This window comes from Ictalurus punctatus, chromosome 11 (assembly GCF_001660625.3).
Source record: "Ictalurus punctatus breed USDA103 chromosome 11, Coco_2.0, whole genome shotgun sequence".
In the NCBI taxonomy this organism is placed as follows: Eukaryota; Metazoa; Chordata; class Actinopteri; order Siluriformes; family Ictaluridae; genus Ictalurus; species Ictalurus punctatus.
Genome location: NC_030426.2, coordinates 19,931,040 through 19,952,167, shown reverse-complemented (window position 1 = coordinate 19,952,167; position 21,128 = coordinate 19,931,040). Strand labels below are relative to the sequence as shown.

General features: G+C 38.9%; 1 protein-coding gene across 4 annotated transcripts in view; it reads right to left on the bottom strand.

Annotated features, from left to right (window-relative positions):
• Positions 1 to 21,128, bottom strand: part of kank4 (KN motif and ankyrin repeat domains 4) — a 60,717-nt gene that overhangs the window by 15,932 nt on the left and 23,657 nt on the right. The window contains exons 1-5 of one of the 4 annotated variants that reach the window (XM_017480361.3): positions 13,926 to 14,597; positions 13,515 to 13,645; positions 12,004 to 12,112; positions 3,899 to 3,975; positions 1,343 to 3,742 (exon numbers count right to left, since the gene is read on the bottom strand). In XM_017480361.3, the coding sequence (XP_017335850.1) occupies positions 1,343 to 3,742; positions 3,899 to 3,917 (2,419 nt within the window). In that variant the 5' untranslated portion in view covers positions 3,918 to 3,975; positions 12,004 to 12,112; positions 13,515 to 13,645; positions 13,926 to 14,597. Of the gene's footprint in view, positions 1 to 1,342; positions 3,743 to 3,898; positions 3,976 to 12,003; positions 12,113 to 13,514; positions 13,646 to 13,925; positions 14,598 to 21,128 lie in introns of those variants that run through there. The other 3 variants (XM_047158433.2, XM_047158432.2, XM_047158434.2) reach the window with 3 other exon arrangements.

Here is a 21,128-nt window from a genome sequence, read left to right as displayed (position 1 = left end):
CATATGATGTAGCATGAGCAGCAGTTCGAAAAGATGCACTAGATGGCTTCATGTGTCTCGGAGGAAGCATGTGCTAGCCTTAACCCTCCCTGGTTGGTAGCGCTCATATGATATGGAGAAAGTTAGCTAATTGGTAGGAAATGGCAAATGACCAAATGGGGATAAATTGCAATTATACAATAGTATAGGACAATACAGTATAAGGGTTCCTTTTATAAGCAGTCTAAAATGACCAGTCTAAAAATTCAGTGAGTGATTTTAGTTCAAACTGATTTGTTGAATATTGTTCACATTAATAGTCACCAAATCCTGATATTTGCCACACTATACTATTACCTGCTTGCTCAGGAGAGTTACATCTGTACCTTAACTGAAGCAAGTATAGGTTAAGACAGGTTAAAGCACAGTTTCCTAAACCTGGTCCATATATATTGTATCAGCCATTCAATAAATCTGAATAAAGTTCCTATTCAAAACTTCATACATTTTTAATTCAGTTGTAATGCGAATTTCTTCTTTTGAGTGACCAATGATTTAAAAAAAAATTCTATTTGAAGGATATAGGCTGGGGTGCACAGTGGCTTAGTGGTTAGCATGTTCACCTCACACCTCCAGAGTTGAGGGTTCGATTCCTGCCACTGCCCTGTGTGTGTGGAGTTGGCATGTTCTCCCCGCGCTGTGGGGGTTTCCTCCAGGTACTCTGGTTTCCTCCCCCAGTCCAAAGACATGCATGGTAGGCTGATTGGCATGTCCAAAGTGTCCATAGTGTATGAATGGGTGTGTGAATGTGTATGTGATTGGCACCCTGTCCAGGGTGTACCCCACTGATGCTCCCTGGGATAGGCTCCAGGTTGCCCATGACCCTGTAGGATAATCGGTATAGAAAATAGAAGGATGGATGGATGGATGGATTTAAGCTGATGTTCCATTGATTTGGTCACCAGTCATGGGGCAAGGCAATCACTGCCCCATTTAGCTCTATAGATTTGTTATTGCACGTGTTGTCCTGCCCCTTTAAAATCTATGGTTATGAGCTACTGCTGGGAAACATTAAAATGTGTCGAATAAGGGGTACTTCAGGACAAGGGTTGGGAACATGTGGGTTAAAGTAAATCTATGTTTTATAAGAAGCATGGGTCATGTTTACCACATGTTTCAGATTCTAAGTGGTTAAGGGTTGAGCAGTAGGGGTTTGTAATTCACTTTGGATAAAAAAATCTGCCAAGTATATAAATGTTCAAGTACAGCAGTATTGCAGCAGCTAAAATGATAGTGACCATTACTATTTTCAACACCAGTGTGTCTAGCATGTACATGTGTGACCAATGTAATGGGACTATACCTGACTGCTTTGCTGCACCTCCTTTTTGAACAGGAGAATAGAAGGCTGAAAGCGCACTAAGTGAGCCTCGAAGGTGACTCTGGATGGAGCTGATCTTTGACACTGACTGTTTCTGTGAGCCCTCTCCTTTTGGTTCCTGGCTCCCACTCCCCAGGCTGGCCCACTGCTCATTGAGAAGACCTTGGATCCGAGTGACAACCTGGCCTATGGCTGCAGGTGATGCTGAAGCTTCAACAGGCCTCTGAGGTTGAGGCTGAATTTCTTGTCCTTGTGGTTGCTTTTGGTCTTGCTGTAATGGTTCATCTGTGCTTGTATCCGATTTTGTGGTTTCTATTACCACAGTTTCAACATTCTCCAACAATTCTTTTTCCCTAGCCAAGGGCTTGACATTTGCATTATCCTTGGGTACTGTCCCAAACAAATCCCCTTCAGTCTTTTCTACTATAACATACTCTTCAGCCACATCACTCTCAGTGATCATGCTTTCACTCATTTTTTCTTTGTCTACATCATCTCTATCTACACTGTATCTTTCATCTGCAGCTTCAAGCTCTTTTCTTTCTTTGGTCTCCAAACTATTTTCACACACATCTGTTTCAACTGCCTGGTCACATGTAACAATTTCAACACCCACAACTTTTTCAGATGTCACCACCTGTGCTAACACCTCAATTTCTCGCATCTCAACTATATTTGTTTGAGTACTAGAGCACATTAGGTCTGGTTCTTTTATACTGTCAATAGGTTTAAGGTCAATATCTGTTAGGACTGCTTTTTCTAACACATGCTTGCTGTCAGTGTTGACTGATGCATCGCAAGTAATAACATGTTGTGGAAGTGGCTCAGACTCTAGTGGAACTATCAACTCTTGCTCTACACTGTCTGCAATGGGTTCTTTTACCTTTTCACTTAACTCCTGAATTGTTACATCCTTTTGTCGATTCTCCTCCATCTGTAATCTCAGTAAGGAGTTTGTCATTTCCAGATCACAGCTGACCTGTCTTAATCTTTCCTCCAATGTCTTGACTTTTTCTTGGAGTTCTTGGATGGTGACAACATCTTGTTCATTTATTGTGGAGGCTTGTTTTTTCTTTTCTACAATAAACTGATCAACTGTTTCAGTTTTTTCAGGTTCATCTTGGGACACTGTGCCTTCAGATAGATCTCCTTTTTCTTCTGTTATGGAAACCCCTACTTTTAGGGCAGGCTGTTGATCTTTTAATGAAGTCTCTTGCTTTTCCTCCTGTTCTTCTAATCCTTGTTCCAAAACCTTTTCAGATACTTCAGTCTCATGCTCAGATTCTTCCAACATTCTCTCGGAGTCTTCTGAATCAGTTGGACTTTCAGCTTTTTCAATGAGTATCACTGGAACAGAGACCACACCTCGAACTGGTCTTTCTCCTAAAACTGTGTAAGTTGATGGCGCTTCAAGGTTCTCGGCTAGCTTATCTACAGTTGACTCTGGAATTTTAGTATGACTGTCGCTCACAGTATCCTGGGACAGGGATGGAGCTTCTTGCTGTTTTGTTGCTGAAGGAAGGTTAGTATTTTCTTGGGATTCTGGTGGGGTTTTTTCACTTGGCTCTTTCACTAGCAGACTCTTTACCTGAGACTGTGTTTGAATTCTCTGAAGCAGTTGTTCCCTCTCTTCTCTTAGGGAACAAATCTGAGCCTTTAGCTCAGGGATCGTTCTGACCTGCTCCTCCAGTTCGCGCACCCGTTTCAGTGCTGTGGTTATCTGTTGATGCAGGCTGGCCCTGTCTTGAGGTATACTTCCTCTCCTGTCACTACCATCCACAGGGCGAAATAGTTTTTCAGTCGAGCCATTCTGTGATTGAGAGCTCTGATCATCAGTAGAGTCTGACGCTTTCCTGTGTGGGACATTAACAGGCATGCTGGATGCCCGAAACAAGTGAGGCCTCACATTAAGGCTTAGTGAAGCCTGTTGGTCTTGGGAAGCCTGAATATGGACCTGATCCACAGTTTTGGGGGAAGAGAGGTAGCTGCTACCTTGCACATTTGATTGACCAGCAGGGGTGCTTTGGCTGCTACTGCTGCTGCCAGCATTGTCACTGCTGGCTCTGAAATCAAAAAGATGTTGGACCTCAGTAACACGTGACTTGGGCTTGGATCCCAGGGTGGATGTGTTGGACCATGTGTCTTTGGCTGCAGGTCTTGCACCATGTCCAGGAAGGCTGAAGTTGCGTGGCAGTGTACTATATTTTGGCCCCCTGTTCTTTCTCTGTATATGCACTCTCTTGATGGTATTACCCTTCTCAATGTCATCCACATATTTCAAGAAGTCCAGATCCAGGTGAAAGCCGTAGGGTGTCTCCACAGAATATGGCAGCTGTTTCCTCTGTCCCCCACTCTCAGAAGCCTTGGTGGAAAAGCCATTTGCTAAAACACAAATACAGCCTTTAGTATGTTTGGATTGTGATCTGGATGAATGTGAACTGAATGTCATTCTGGATGAAAGTCAATGTCAACTGTGAGGAATGAATTCTAATTAGGTAATTACATTTATAATATACTTTAAAAAACAGTTATTCTTACCACTTTTCTTGTCCATCATTTGTGTGTTTCAGTGTCATCGACTCTCCCTCTCTTTCTCTGTTCTAAATGTTAGCAGACTGTGGGAAAAAAAAAAAAAAAAAAAAAAAAAAAGGTCCTTCACCATACAAATTACAAACATGTGGCTATCAAACATCTCCAGAGTCATTTGCTGCTTTACTAAATTTGTGTGTAAATGCTTAAATAATAAAAAACAGCATTTAGTTGAAAAGAATTGAGTTATCAGTTGTTCCTTTCAGATTTTTTGTATATAAAAAACAAAACACAATGACTCTCAGTGAGATTAATTATCAAATAACATTCATGTTCATTTGAAATGGTGTATTTGTATGGTGTATTCATGGTTATTTAATATTGGGCAATTTGCAATGAAAAGTATTATCCTTGCAATTATTAATGTGTCCAGTATTAGGAGATCCAGTAGAACCCTGAAGGTGTGATTATTTTGTGTAATGAAACATAAATTATGAACCATCAAGAAGTGAAAATCAATTCTTCTGCAGGCTGCAGTTGAGTAACAACACTGAAAATCCTGAGGGCATATTAGTGAAACATAACTACCGTCTGTGCTCATGAAAAATGGAATTCATCCCGATGCTGCACATGGGACTGATTTTGATCTTTGTGGTCTGGGCCAGAGGCTTGGAATTTGACCAGAAGATTTGATCATTTTGGGGAAAGAGATTTTAATCAAATGTACAAAGCAGTGATGACTCTAAAAAGTGGATCCTGACCTAAAGTCATTGGTGTAGATATAAATCACTGTTGAATTTTACCATTCATACCATTTCCCATTACCATTTATAACCTATTGCTTCCATTGCATGCATAACCTATTGCAACTTTCAAATGATTTCTCTCAAACGGTTATTAAGAGGAGCCCAGAGTCTACTCTTTAGGTTGGAATATAAAGGAGAAGAAATACAATATGTGTTCGCTGTTTTATGCTACAATTCAACCGAGAGCCCAAACACTCTCAGAAATCTCCCTGTGTGCCAGAGAAGCACTACAACAGGATGCCAGTGCTGCAGCTGGTGAGCAGGTCATCAATCAACCTGGCAACATAATGTTCTTGCACTCCAACCAAACATCTTGAAGGAAAAGCTGATTGAATTCAGAGCATTTAAACTCCCAGCTGTAAATCATAAAGCAACAGGAAGGATAGTTCTCTAAAACTAACGTAACACCAGGATATTCGTAAAATGGTAGCGTGAATATCTTTCACCCAAATTGTTAAGATTATAAAGACTAGGGAAATATTCTCAGAAAAAAAAAAAAGAAACGTCCCTTTGTCAGGAAGCTGTATTTTAAAGATAATCTTGTGAAGTCCAAATAAGCTTTACAGATCTTTAATAGAAAGCGTTTAAACAATGTTTTTCATGCTTGTTCAATAAACTATAAAGGATTATTGCACATGCACCTGTGGAACAGTCCTTAAGACACGAACAGTTTACAGGCGGTAGGTGATTACGGTCACAGGTACAATAACTTAGGATACTAAAGAGACCTTTCTACTGACTCTGAAAAACACCAGAAGAAAGATGCCTAGGGTTCCTGCTCACCTGCGTGAACATGCCATAGACCTTCTGCAGGGAGGCATGAGGACTGCAGATGTGTCCAGAGCAATAAACTGCCACACCCCTCCCCAGATGTGATTGAGAACTTGTAAATGCCTTGGTGGAAGAGTGGAGTAACATCTCACAAAAAGAACTGACAAATCTGCTGCAGTCCATGAGGATGAGATGCACTGTAGTACTTAAAGCAGCTGGTGGAGACACCAGATACTGACTGTTACTTCTGATATTGACCCCCTCTTTTTTCAGGGACTTATTACTCCATTTCTGTTCGTCAAATGTCTGTGAAACTTGTTCAGTTTATGCCTCAGTTGTTGAATCTTTTTATGTTAATACAAATATTTACACATGTTAAGAAATTTGCTGGAAATAAAAGCAGTCGAATGTAAGAGGACGTTTCCTTTTTTTGCTGAATATACTTTTTGGAAGGAATGTGGAAATGCATTTAAACATTAAGACAATATATGTCTTATGGAAAAATATGTCTTATTAAAGGAAAAATCCACCCTGGTTGACTTGCATATCGATACATAAAAACAATCTTCAATTAGTCTGTTTCTTTGGGTACCTATTTCCTAATTTACCCACAATGCTGTTCAACTGCTCTCTGATAGTGCTGCCAGTGGGATTTATCCCTCACTTCATCTCTGCCAGTCTGTCCAGCTCTCTTACATCCTAATCTGTACACTCTGCTCAAACACCTTCCAAAGCGTCAACTTTCATGCTAATACGCTGTCAGTGCTATCATGCTTGTCATCTTGTAGATAGCTAACTAGCTGAGTTAACTAGTTCCAAAGCTTTCTGGAACTTTGTGTCAGTGTCTGTTGTCTCCACTATACCTACATTTGATTTCTCCTTACTATGACATTGAACATCACTGGAAAATGGTGAGTCAGCAAAGAAGTTCCTCTTGTTGTTGTTTGTTTGTTTATGATCTAATAGCAAATCCTAAGTGGTATTCCTTATGTTTGGGATCACTGGAATTGTTTATATCCTATTAAACAACACTGTAACTGCAATACTAATATCCACCTGTGATGTCACCAAGATAGACAATCAATAACTTATCAGGAATAACAAAACTACAACATCAACCAACAAAACAGCAGCACGCACATCACCAATACTTCACTGTAAACATATTTAATGTATTTCAGGGTGGAGTTTTTCTTAAACAACGTATATGACAGCAACACTCTTTACAACAGCAACGCTAATTAGAATAAACATTTTAGAATTATCATGATTTTGTAGGAGGCAAACTCTTAAGTAGTGTGGTTATAAAGTTGGCTGACATCTACATTGCCAGAATCCTAAACACTGCAACAAGCACTTAAAATGTACAGAAAAATCTGCCCATGGGGCTTTCAAGAGGAAAAGTGATCAGGGATGTCACCTATGCCACACACATACACTAAATGTCCTTGAGACCTAATTAGCCGAAGTTGAAAAGTACTTGCTGACTAAAGTGAACCCTAGACCCCACCTTCCACCCACGGTCAATTACCAGCACCAATGCACTTGCTGTTTAATTAGATACAGAGAGACAGAGAGATAGAGAGAGAGAGCGTGCGTCTGGAAAGGAAATAACTTAATGGGGGCCTGTGCATGGCCTTTTATCAATGTCACACTAAGGAAGCAATTTTACTTTATCAGCTGAAATCTAATTACTACCTCATCTGAAGCCTGTGTATCTTTATTATACTGTTGATAACATGTATCCCACTGGCCCACATATGAACTACTGAATATTCTCAATAACAAAGGCCATTTGTTATTCAGCACAGATGAAACTGAATTAAACTAATGAATAGAGGAACAGAGGAAGTGAAAGACAGAAGAATTTGATTTGCCTCTCCTTCTAGTGATTATATAGATGTAAAACACACTCACACACACACAAAAATACATGCACGTGCAGGCCGGTCTACAAGCTCAGCAGCTGCACCACTGACCACTCATCCATTCTGCTAAATCATGGAGAAAAAACAAATCCATTCAGCATTGCAGAAGCAATGAACGGCAACTCCCGAACGCCTGCAATCAGTGTTTACCTTCCTGTGACCCTGACTCTGCTCTGAATAATCATGCATGCTTGATTTCCAAAGAATGTCGAACATAAACTACTTGTATTATTTTTTGCTGTGTAGCAAAATATCCAACTTCAAATTAGGCCTATTGAACGATCATGTCATTTTACAAGAAAAACATACATAGTGCTAATATCAGTCTGTACATCTTCAAAAGTTCTTTGCTTTGTCCCTCTGCAGAAATTCTCAAAGGTGCTAATGCAAGTAAAACCTTGTAACATAGTGCTGCAAATGTAAGCCTTTCAGAAAGACAGAACTTGAGGACTCAGTTTTTGAGGGTTTTTTTTATTTGTTTGCTTGTTTGTTTGTTTACATTTAACACCCCTACACTGAAGTGCCATTTATTAATCTTTACCATCATCATTTACACAATCATGATTTATTACCTATATGTATATGTAGCGATCTTGAAAAACCCATTTGTTGTTGCTGTGGCTGAATTCTGGCAAACAGCCAAAACATTATGTATAATAACAAGTCCTTTTACTTCAGCACCTCAATTTTTACGAAAGCAAAATGGAAATTAGGGCTGGCCCCGACCAAAGATTTTCCTAGTCGACCGGCAGTCGTTCATTTAAGCCATTACTCGACTAGTCGCACGCTTATGATAGTGTTTGCTGAGTCAGTGTTGGCTGCAGAGATGAAGTTGACGATGCTGACTCATCATCTCCACAGTATACTGGATGCGCCTATAGAGAGAAATTCACGTTAAGTAAAATGTCATGCAGTAAGCACGATACTAATTTAACTTCCACACTCCGCATGAACACCTGGAAATCCGCCTAGTAATACAGCATATTTATCTAGGTTATGGGCCATATCTTATGGTTTGCGATATACCGGTAGAAATTCTCCTCACAATAAGTCTTCCCACGATAATAACGATAAAGCCTAGTTGAGGACGTATTTCTGTCTGAGACCCGTTCGCAGCTCACGTGCAGAGTGAAAACAAGTACGGCGGAAGGCGGACGTGAAGCTGAGGAGGAGTTTATCGCTAAACGAGGAGCTACCTCTACAATCTGGAACTGGTTTGCTTACAGAAAATCAGTTTTATTTTTAGATCAACGTTTGTGTTTCTGAGGCTCTCAGGATCACAGCTATCATTTGTAGCTAAAAACAGTAGTGCATGGTACTATATTCATATCGTCATCACAATAATTACCAGAAAATATTCTGATATAGTTTTAAGTCCATATCGCCCTTCCCTACTCGGTTAACGTTAAAGTTAGAGCGAGCATCAATGTAAAGCGGCTAATGTTAGGCTACTGCTTATATGTTTCAAATGATAAGCCATGTTTGAGGTCGATCAACGATAGGCGAACTTTTGCCTGCAGAATTTGCATTTCACCTTTTTGGGGACATCCTTTACCCTCTCGAAATGATCCCACACTTTGGATTTCCTGCCCAACATAATTACCACATGGACCAGCCGTGTTAACGATCACAGACTGCGTGACTACACCACTTCCTGTGGAGTTTTTTTTCCCCAACCAACCGACCGATCAAAATTTGGCGACCAAGTGTCTTCTCATCGACTGACGTTTGGTCGACTACAAGGGGGCAGCCCTAATGGAAATGTTGCTAATTTGTTATGTTATCTTTAATCTTGCCTACACTATCTTTCTTCAAAGATCATGTTCAGAGATGTCTAAAATCTTTCTAGTTAAGTGTGATTTTCTCATATAGTGAATGTCAGGCTTTGATCAAGTTAGAAAGAAAGAACATTATCAAAGGATATCAGCTCAGTTTGAAATTGTCCATGATGCAGCTGCATCACAGTTAAAATGCAGTTTTCTGCTATTTCACTTGCAGGGGTAACCAGATTTTAAAGTGTTATAAATTTAATTGTGGTTGAGGTACATGCAAACAGGAAACATATTTTAGTTCAAGATCTGCATTGATATTTATACTAATATTAGGCAGTCCCTCCAGGATTTAGCAATTTTGTGATCGTAAAAATGAATGCAAAGTCAAGCAAATTGAACATGCAATATGTACAGGGGAGTCCAATTTTTCAAAATTTCAGCAGATTTTCTGCAGATTTGGGTCGAGACGCATCATGTGACGTCATCACACTGCTCAGTCAGCCAAAGCCCTCTTCGATTCACATGCTTTGAATATGAGTACAGTTAAAAGGTCTCATTTACCAACAAACATCACAACAAAGGACCGTGTAAAACAATTTCACGCAATTGCAATTTTGCCAATTCAAGTAGTTTCCACAAATAAAGTACAAAAGAGTTTTGGTAAAAAAAAAAAAAAAAGTGCAGTAAAATCAAACATTTTTGGCTGCAACAATCACAAAAAACTCTATGAAATCCCATACGGACTGAATAGGTATCAGTCTGATTCTGTGCTGATTTACTCATACAGGTACTCGTAAAAATACTCCGATACCAGCATCTGACACCACATGACATTATGTGACATACAATAAGCCTAGAGTACGCTGTCCCACCAGTGAACAGATGACACAAAGTAGATGTATCTGTATGTATTTTATGATTATGATGGAAGCAAAGCAAAGCAGACAACAAACTGTGCTTTGCAAAAATATCAAGAAGACTACAGCATCTTCCTACAATACAATACAATTAACCTGATACAACATCTTGTAGCGTTTAAACAGTATCCTTACTAGAGACTGCAAGGGCAGGAAACCTGAGCGTACAGATGGTCCTTTAGAATCAATGCAGTGAAGTGAGCGTACAGAGAAACTGTCACACAAGACAGCAGTCACTTCAGTTCTGCAAGCACTGAGCACTTTGAGCACTGAGATATGCCTGCTTCGGGTCTTCACTGTGCTCCCATGTCAAGTTGCAATTCACGGCACCTTGTGCTCACTGCTCTGAATGCTCAGTTTGGCCTTCCTGTTACAGCTACTGTTTAAAAGCCATAACATGTTAAACATTAAAACTCAGTATGAAGAGGTCATTGATAGCAACACATCATAGCCTAATATAAACAGTGCTAAATAAAATGCTCTATGACGCCTCTGATTGTTTAATACTAAATAGGTTACTCATGTCAGTATCAGGGGCGTAACCTGGCCTGGGTATTCGGGGCTGTTGCACTGAAAATTTTTTTCTTTAACCTCGAATAATTCTCCACTAGGAGCGGTTTGTCACTACATAACTGAATGTCAGTAAAAGAAGACTGCAGTGTTGTAATTTTGTATCTTCAGTGTTGTATTTTATCTTCAATGAACAGAGACAAGACACCATTTACAGGAAAATACGTGGAACAGTACAGTACTTCCTGTCTTTTTAGTATTGTACTGCCCTGTGGTGTTAGCATACGTTTGCACGTGCACGTGCACTGTGTCATCTCATGTGGTTAGCGTGTTGTTTTAGGTAGCACCGCGGTCCTGGAGGAACGTTGTTTCGTTTCACTGAGTACTGTACCAGCTGTATATGTATATGGTTGAAATGACAATAACGCCACTTGAACTTGAACTTGAACTTGAAATACTCGTGTCTTATTGGCTGACAGGTATCAATTCTGCTAAATGCTAGCTCACACAGTCGGTGTGAAGGGAAAATTAATATACATCTTTTCTTCTTTTTTTTTTTTTTTACCAGTAAAGGGACTGAAACTGAAACACTAAGATCCTCTCATGCAGAGCAGGAAAACAAGGTGTGTAAATGTCTGTATGAGTTCCAAATTACATGAACATGATATGAGCAGAGCATAAGGACCGCTTAAACACTTGCATGCCACTGTAGCAGCTAAACCCATACAGTGATAGCTTAGTTGTGCCTCCCCTTGGCTAGCGACACCAAACTAGCCTAGTCTCGTGTTAGATAGCCAAAAAGTTTTATATTTTATGGGTCTGGTATATTTTATGGGTCCTGAAAACAGCGATAACACCCAAGGTAAGCTTTATGATAAATCCAACTTTTTGGCAAATTTTCCCATTTTTTAAGCAATCAGCCGTCACATGCAAGGGGAAAAAAATACATGGAAACAGTCTATTTCGAAGTATGTTTTAAGAGGCTTTTTGATGGAGAAGAATCTGGGCTCAGCCCCGGATGTTTAATAGTCCAACCAACGCCCCTGGTCAGTATCAGTATCAGATTTGGTGTTGACAAATGTCAAAAAAACATGCAATCCTACTCATACTTCGCCTAAAAATGGTATTGAGGCATCCCTACATTTCATCATACCTAGGCTTGTTGCTTGAATATATATATATATATATATATATATATATATATATATATATATATATATATATATATATATATAATCACAAGCTTTTGTCATTTTGTCTTGTAGCTTATCTTTTCTACCTCTTCAAACACTCTTATAATCAAACGTAGCTTCTCTCTTTCACTGATTTTCTCTCCCCTTCTTTCTCTCTTTCTCTCTCTACATCTACTTGCACATCTAACATTGACAATAAACAGAAATGTTTACTCACTAGTTGTGTTTTTCTTGATGGCAGGTTCCAGATCTAACTAGTCCATAGTGTAGACATCTGGAGGAGGGAGACGAACACAGTACATCTGTTCTTTAGAGATTAGAGGAGCCTTGAAAAAAAGGAGAGGACCACCATTTTATATTGTTTATAAAATATTATTCAAAGCTTGTATATTAAAACACTGGACAGATGTCACACATAAGAAATATAGCGTATATGGATATGTGTATATGGAGCACATACAGACACATGCACACACACACACACACACACACACACACACACACACACACACACACACACACAGCTAAAGGAACATCATTCAGCTATACTAGACAGAACGGGAAAAGAAGACACTGAATCCAGAGTGTGCAAGCTTTCATTAGACGTGTGAGGCGACTGGCTATAAATTATTTATTCCAGCCCTGTAGCTAATGCTACTCAGAGCATTGATGGTAAAGAAAATAACAAGAAAACACTTTCCATTAGTTCTCTGTGGATTTGAGAGATGAAGGGAAGAGTGGAGGGGGAGAGCAGAGCAGAGAGAGGGAGATGCAGAGAAACGAGCTCTGGTTAATTAGTAGAGAAGGCTAGTTGAATGTGTGAAGTCAGAGCTATATATTTTCAAGACAGGAAGACAGGGGGAAAAACAGAACAGGGAATGGAGAGATGAAGGGTGATGACAGGAAGGGTGACAGCGGTGTGTGTGTGTGGGGGTGTGATGGTTGAGGGGGAGTCAAGATCTTGAGGTAGTGAGTGACAGTGTGTGTGTGTGTGTGTGTGTGTGTGGGTGTGTGTGTGGGTGTGTGTGTATCAGGTGCTTCACTGTGACATCTCAGATTAACAAGATAGAACATCAGAGGTGAAACACACAAACACACACACACACACACACACACACACACAGACTGCTAGATTTCTATATAGATAACAAGTACACATTAAATGGATATCCATTGTGCAAAACCAAACTCAAGACTTACATATCATTGAAATGGACGGAGAGACAAAACAAAAAAAAAAGAATTCATTTATGGAAAACCCCAAATCCTACTTCCTTTCTGATAAAAAGAAAATTCCACTATGAAGTACTATCTTCCTGCTAGTTATGCATTGAAGGGAGGTGAAGCAGCTCAGTAGGGGAGTGAAAGTCTGCATGGTAACAACCACTACACTTCAACAAAGATCCTGAAAGTAAGCAGCACTACACAGTACAATAATTAATATCTGCACACTAACTGCAAAAGAACACATAGTAAATATGCACACAGAAGATACAGAGACACACATGTCCACACCTAAATACAAAACGAGCTGGCTGGGTGCCAAATTGAATCGACGTTGTCTGCAGGCTGCCTCTGTGCCTGGAGATAAAGCCTGTCTGCTATTCTGTTATTCCTGCACTGCAGCAGCAACAGAGCCATTCAGAAGATGTGGGGGGGGGGACGGACGAAAGAGCAGCACTGGAGGAGGTACATGGTCACACACTTATACACACATAGAGTGCTTACCTGGGCTGGGAAGGAAACCAGAGAGAGAGAGCGTAAGGACGAGAGATGGGAAATCTCTCACCTGGCATGTGTTGCCAAATATTTAGTCGACTTCCTCTTCTCTCCAGACTGGTTTTGCTTCCAGCTTCAACCTGACAATACAATACAGGAAGGAAAGGGGGATGAGACGGTGGAGTTTTATTGTCACGAGAGAGAGAGAGAGAGAAAGAGAGAGAGAGAGAGCTACACTAGTCAGGTGATTGATAATCACAACACACAGATTGAAAAAAAAACATAACAATACCAAGATTAATCACCGTATTGGGCAGAAAAGTAAGAAAACAGTGCCTCATACTCTCTGGAATGTTCACTCCAGCATTGCAATCCCACCCTGACAACCGCCTCCCCTGTTTTTATGTCAGTTAAACTCACATGTTCTGCTGCCTCAGATGCAGTGACCCAGAGAAAGTTGAAATTCTCTCTTGCTCTGTTTCTGTCTGCACTAGACCTTGTAAATATGACTGAACTGTGAGTGAACTCCCACAACTCAACACTGTAATCATTAGTGTTGGGTGGGGGGCAATCATTAACCATGCTATGATAGGTCCACTTCTCTCGCGCTCTCAATCTCTCTCTCTCTCTCTCTCTCTCTCTCTCACACACACACACACACACACACACCCTTTTCAACGCCTCCACACTATCTTCTCAAACTAGGACACTGTCATGTCGCATTCATATACAGTACAATAACCTAAGTTATTAATCCACATCATTAAATCTCTTTTGTTTGAATTTTCCAGTGAACAATTTTATATTCATCATATTGCACTGTCTTCTTTGCACAGAAAGGCTGTTCATTTTATAGTCAGTTATAATGCCGCATACATATTATCGTTGCATATCATAGCATTTCACATCATATTCACTCTTATTTCTGTGTTTTGCTTATATAAAGGTGTTTTACCAACATTTACATGTTAAGAGAGAAGTAAGGTTCTAAATTATTCCAATTTATAAACATTTCTGATGAGATCGGGTTGGTATACTTACATATTATAGCTTTATTAATACCCATAGGGAAAATCACTGTGCCACAAAGTACTGAACATAAAGATATAGAAGGACATAAAGAAGTATAAAATAGATATTTAAAAAAAAAATCTGTAAACAAAAACAAAAAAAACAACAAAAAAAACATCCATCAATCACAAAACAGATTATAAAAGACATCATCACATTATTAATAGTGGACAGTAACTACTGGACAAGAACTAACTAAGTAAGTAAGTAAGTAAGTAAGTAACTAGCTAGCTAACTAATATACCAACCAACCAACTAGTCAAACTACATCAACATAACAATGAAAAAAGACATAACATTATTATCAGTGGACAACTACTGGTCCTCTAACTAACCAACCATCTAATTAACTAACTAACCAACCAACTAACTAAATATAAAGTAGTGTAAAAGATATGTAAAAATCTGTACATTTAACATATAATGCAAACAATCCATCAATTAAACAAACAAACAAATCAATAATAGCCATTTATAATAAGTTTGCTGCTAAACATACAATGAACCTCCTTCGTTACTCTCGTCAACATTTTGGCATTAACAATTGCTCACACAGTGAAACTCAAAAACCACTAAAACCATGCATTGGATCTATTAAACACTCCACAGTTTAATGCCAATTCGCTTTTCCAGTATACATGTATACATTCTGTAGTGCAGTATATAAGGCTCCTCGGCCATGGCATGGTCAAACCGGCCAACTTTATCAGGAGCTTTGCTTCAGAGCCACGCTTTGCTTTTCCATTTGTAGGTGCCTTCATCCTGTTATTAAATTCAGACAAGCAGTGGAGAGATTTGCCGAACCCAGACTTGCGATGGCTTTGCTGTGGTTATATTTCACAGTGCAGCTGAGTGAGTCATAGGCCAGTGTCAGTGCTGTGCTCTTACAGGACAGGATTGAAGGATTGGTGGTGAGTGCAGAGCGGCTGAGACATACACAACTCCTCAAGTTCTCATCAGTGAATTTATGAATCACGACGGTTCTTAGGGATTGATCACAAACGTAATGCATACTATATCCTGGGGGAGCTTTTTGTGAACTCCTTTTGCACGCACTGCATTTTGCACCAGAGGATTGGTTTGACTAATGAAGGTCCATTTTCATTCCTCTTGTCTGTGCTGTCTGGCTGGCTCAGCTATATTGGGAGAATGCTACCTACAAATTCTACCTCTTCCCCCCTAGTGACACTTACTTTTATTAAAGAAATGCACCTCCACACATGAACACACACACATGCATACATACACACAAAACAGCAGGACTGCTTGTTTTCTTAAGAGTCTAAGCGGAAGAGAGAAGAGCATAAGAGAAAGCACATGGGTTATCTAGCTTAGCACTGTTCAGAAAATAGGCCAAAATCCAGTGCATGTGAAAGCCCATGACTTCACATAGCACAAACATTACACATCCACATTTATGAACTATGCAGCCCTGTGTGTTATTTCAGTTACACTCCCTGATATAAATTCTCCACATTTCCTGTGCATGCTATATAGAGCTCCATGTATGCCGTCTGCTTCTGCTGCTATCTTTACAACCAGATCTTTATCATCCGTCTGTGTTTACAGTGGCACGTTATATTGTACATATCATTTCCTCCAAAACTGGAACAGAGACCCCGCCATTTCATTTGTTCATTCTAAACTGGGAAACAGTGCAAATAGTCGAGAGACCTGCACAAAACCAGTGCATGAAAAGATACCCCAAGCAAAAGAGACTGAAATGTCGAGGAGAAAAAAATATTCTAGCATTTGCAATGTCATAAATTTCAAGGTAAAAATATGCTAAATGGACTGCACACTGGAGTTATTTTTCTAAGGAATACGTGATTCGCGAAACCTGGTGTATTGGCCATGAAAACCTTTCACATCTATATATAGAGAAAGCCTGCACAGTTATCACATATCTTTCAGTTTTTCTTTCTCTGTTTTGTGTGACTTCTGTCGCTTCTTCTTGCATGAGCAATCAGATGTTGTTATCAGATATGAGAAATATAGCACTGTTTTCTGTTTACATATAAAAGGTTCGGGGCTAAAACAGCAATGCATATTTTTTCCACTAATAAGGTCATATTTCATCACAACACCAGCACTAGGCTTGTTAATGTTCCACCGTACTGTATATGTTAATTCATGCTTAATGTTTCAAATGGTAGGCTAACTAGTGTTCATTTCACAGTGTATTCAAAGGGAGTTTATATTGTTAAGAGGTCTAACGTAGAGACACTAGAGCAGAGGTTCTCAATCTTTTGTAACTAAAGCCCCCCCGCCCAGCTTCCCCTATCATGTGGCACGTGCCCCCCATTCCCCATATCGGAGGAGACCAGGTATAATGATTATCTATTCTAAATGGTAAATGGTCTGCACTTATATAGCGCTTTTATCCAAAGCGCTTTACACTGTGTCTCATTCACCCATTCACACACACACTCACACACCAATGGTAGCAGAGCTGCCATGCAAGGTGCTAACTTGCCATCGGGAGCAACTTGGGGTTCAGTGTCTTGCCCAAGGACACTTCGGCATGTGGAGTCATATGGGCCGGGAAGCAAACCGCCAACCCTACAATTAGTGGACAACCCGCTCTACCAACTGAGCCACATTTGGAAACATTTGGAAAGTTGCTAAGGTTTGTCCAAAAAGTCGCTAGATTTGTCGCTAGACGCTTTTCTTTTCTTTTTCAAAAAAGTCGCTAAATGGGGTCTGGAAAGTCACTATGTTGGCTATACTGGTCTGCACTGACAGCTAGATAAAAAGCAGGCTAAGCTCCACCTTTCTCCAGCAAAAAGAAAATACAGAAGAAGAGGGAATGCAGGGTTTTTCATTTATACACATTCTATTTGAAAAGCAGTAAAATACACCGAGTACCTAAATGATGCCCGGTCTGTGTTGGTGCCCATCTCTCCACGCCCTCCCGTGCTGAGAACCACTGCACTAGAGTAATCAAAATACTCCATATATGCAGTTGCCTGTAGCCTCTTTCACAGTTTTACACATTAATTTAACGTGAGAACGTAAGCCGAGTTGAAATACTATGAATGTTGATACAGAATTTGACCATTAACATAATTCTGTGTGTATTCAGAAGGCAATACACTATTGAAAATGTACTTTTCATTCAATTTCTACAACAGCACTGTCGAATTCTCAAATCTCATTGGTCAGAAGGTATTGAATCATTTTAACAATATGTTATCATTCCTACAGTAGAAACTTACGTAGAGATTTGTATGGCGCACATTTTAAAATAAATGGATTACTAATGGATAAGTCTGTCATTTTTTTATATGGTGACATTACGTGAGGACATTTATTTAGCCTTTTTGTAAGGAGTCTCCATTGTGAGTCAGTGGCAAAGCTGTAACTTTAAGTTTTCCTTCACTGGAAAGTCTTCAGGACATAAGATTTGTGCTTTGTGGTTTCTTGGTAGCATGACAAACTGCATTTTTTGTTATTAACTTTGAGAGAAAAAAGAAAGGCTGATAGGGCAACTGTCTAGCGCTGCCCTAATGTAACTGATAACAGAAACAAACGTGTCTTATGGATGTTCCACAACATTATATGTAACTATAAACTGTTAAAACATACAGCATGTTCTTCATTAATGAATAAAAAAAATCATCATTTTGGTAAATTGCAGCAGTATAGTGATTACATTATTAATTTTTTTTTTTTTTTTTTTTTTAAGATTTTTTAAACACATAATTGTTTAACACTCTCCTTAAGGCTTACATTCCCTCACGCAATCTGCGATCGGTTAACAACCGTCGCTCAGTAGTGCCTTCTCAACGTGGCTCAAGGTCCCTTTCCAGAACCTTCAACCTAACTGTTCTTCAGCGGTGGAATGAACTTCCAACCTCAATCCAGACCACAGAATCTGTCACTATTTTCAAAAAACAGTTGACCCACCTTTTCCGTGAGCACTTTACTAACCCCTAAAATGCCAACCCCCATATTATTTAAATAAATAAATAAATAAATAAATAAATAAATAAATAAAACTTACTCTGGCTCTTACACCTCTACTCTGCACACTTTGCTTCTCTAGAACTCAATTATAAATCTTGCACGGTAGCATTACTTGTATTGTTCTCTGCTTGATATATGTTTGCTTGTATTTCCTCATTTGTAAGTCGCTTTGGATAAAAGTTTCTACTAAATGAATAAATGTAAATAAATGTAAATGTAATTTGAAACCAGCTAGCATCGCTGTCCATTTCTCCTATTCACAAAGCTGCCTTATCCTGCTCAATGTAAATACTCCTATAATTCAACTCTATAAAAGTTTCAACAAACATAGTTGACTGTTGCTAAGACCATGGAGTGTGTGTGTACACTTACTGTATATATAAGCAAATTGCTTGTACCAGAGCTCACATTCATATTTTGGGTCTTACTAACATTAATCCCCTGTTTTACTCAGTGAACAGTAGTCTAGTCATGTTCAGCACCTGTGAAATAGCTGCATCTGTTTTCCTCAAGTGAGGCAACAAACTTAACAAAAATTCATAGTGAGCTAAATGTTACTGGCATGTGATGAAGTATGAAGCATGGAGTATCTTGAATATGATGACTACCATGGCTGCTTTTCAGATAAAATGCTGTACAATGACACAAGGTTGTAGCTACTAAGGCAGCTGATACACAGAATCACCTGCACCAATTAAAACCGTTCCCCATGCTAAAGATAAAATTAAATTCAATTAAATAATAAAATAAGAGCTAGAATTTTCAGACTCTAGCTTATTTGTGTAAGGGTGTGCTTTTGATAGAGACTGTATAAGGGCATCTGCTAAATGCTGTGAATGCAAAATGTAAATGAGGTGTATTGTTTGGAGAAAAGCATATGGTTTTTGTACATCCGTGTGTAAAATATCATGTAAATTTTTTCATGTAACATCATGTAAGTTTTCACATGTAGGTATCATGTTATTTTCTCACACGGTTTGACACGTGGATTTTCCAATGGATTGCTTCTTTATACTTTGGGACCAGGATAAGGCTGCTACGGAAGACGAATGAACAAATGCAGTGAACAAAAAGTAGAGCCAGTCATCAATAGATGAAATAAAAATAACTTGACAGCTAACTAATAGAACATTAAGGCCCTGATTTACTTCCATGCCAAATAAAAACGACTCTGCATGATCAAAAGAACAAGTAGCAGGTGCACTCATATGGACATGTTGAGGGTGAAGAAGTACGGGAACCATGTAACATGCAAAGTAGGAAGACAAAACAATATGTAAATAAGACGTTTGTATGTGCTAGTTGTTCTTTTGCCACAAACTGAATATTCACTAAGGCAAACACACAGATAAGAATGTGGTAATTTCGTCCTTAAAAAAATAAAGTTATGCAGGAATCTGTAGGCTGTGTTCATGGTGTTTTCAGGTTTGCACATGATTAAACACATGCAAACCTTTGCTAAATCAAGACCTGAAAGTAACTAACTGAAAGGTGGGCAAGTGTCATGAATAATTAAGAGAATGGAATATAAACGGTAATTCTAATTTGACTAGCATGATATGAGGTGAAAACAATCACGAAACATAACCCAGGAGGAGGGAAAGAGGGAAGGAATGCATGGAATTAATGTGTGAGAGAAAAGATGTGCAGTGTCCAGCTGTGATAGAGGCACAGGGAGAGAGGGAGGAGTGCAAGAGAGAAAGTGAGATAAAGGGAGGTCTGAACAGGCTTCCTGAGGAAGAGTGCAGTGTGAGAGACGATGATAAGGCCCTTAGGGTAGCTTAGGTTTAAACTGCCACCTCTGAATCAGGGCAACAGTCCAGAGAACAAAATTAATGGAAAAAATTCCACCCACACAAAGAGAAAAACTAAGATACTGAGAGTCTGAAAAACTGTTATAGGAGTCCAACATTTCAGCATGTCATGTTTTAATAAGCAGACTGATTTGGTGTTATTGATTTACCCAAAAAAGCAAACACAGCTTAAAGGGATGCCTTCTAGCATTTGTATCTAGACAGCCGGGAAGTAATAACATGTACACTCCATTAGCAAATAACAACACTTCAGCTGTAAAGATATGAACTGAATACAAACAAGCCTATATGACAAGCACACATGGTTTTAAATGCTGCCTAGATATCTGACAAAAATTTTTTTAGTGATTTTGTGTATAATTTGCTTAACGCATGCACTAGTCATCTGTAAAATAATAATAATAATAATAATAATAATAATAATAATAATAATAATAATAATAATAATAATAATAATTGTTGTTATGAGAAGTAAGAGTTAAGAATTAAATAATTAAATAATGGATAATTAAATAATAATAATAATAATAATAATAATTATTATTATTATTATTATTATTATTATTATTATTATTATTGCTGTTATTATTATGAGATGATGATGATGATGATGATATGACTGATGGGTCTATATGATTTGGCCAGACATCGATAAACTTATAACTACATTTTTCAGCATTCACCTGATTCATTTTAAGTAGACTGTATATTTCTGCCTAGTTAAATGTTTCTTATTGGTTGGATTATTAGTGTGCATGAAAATATCTTC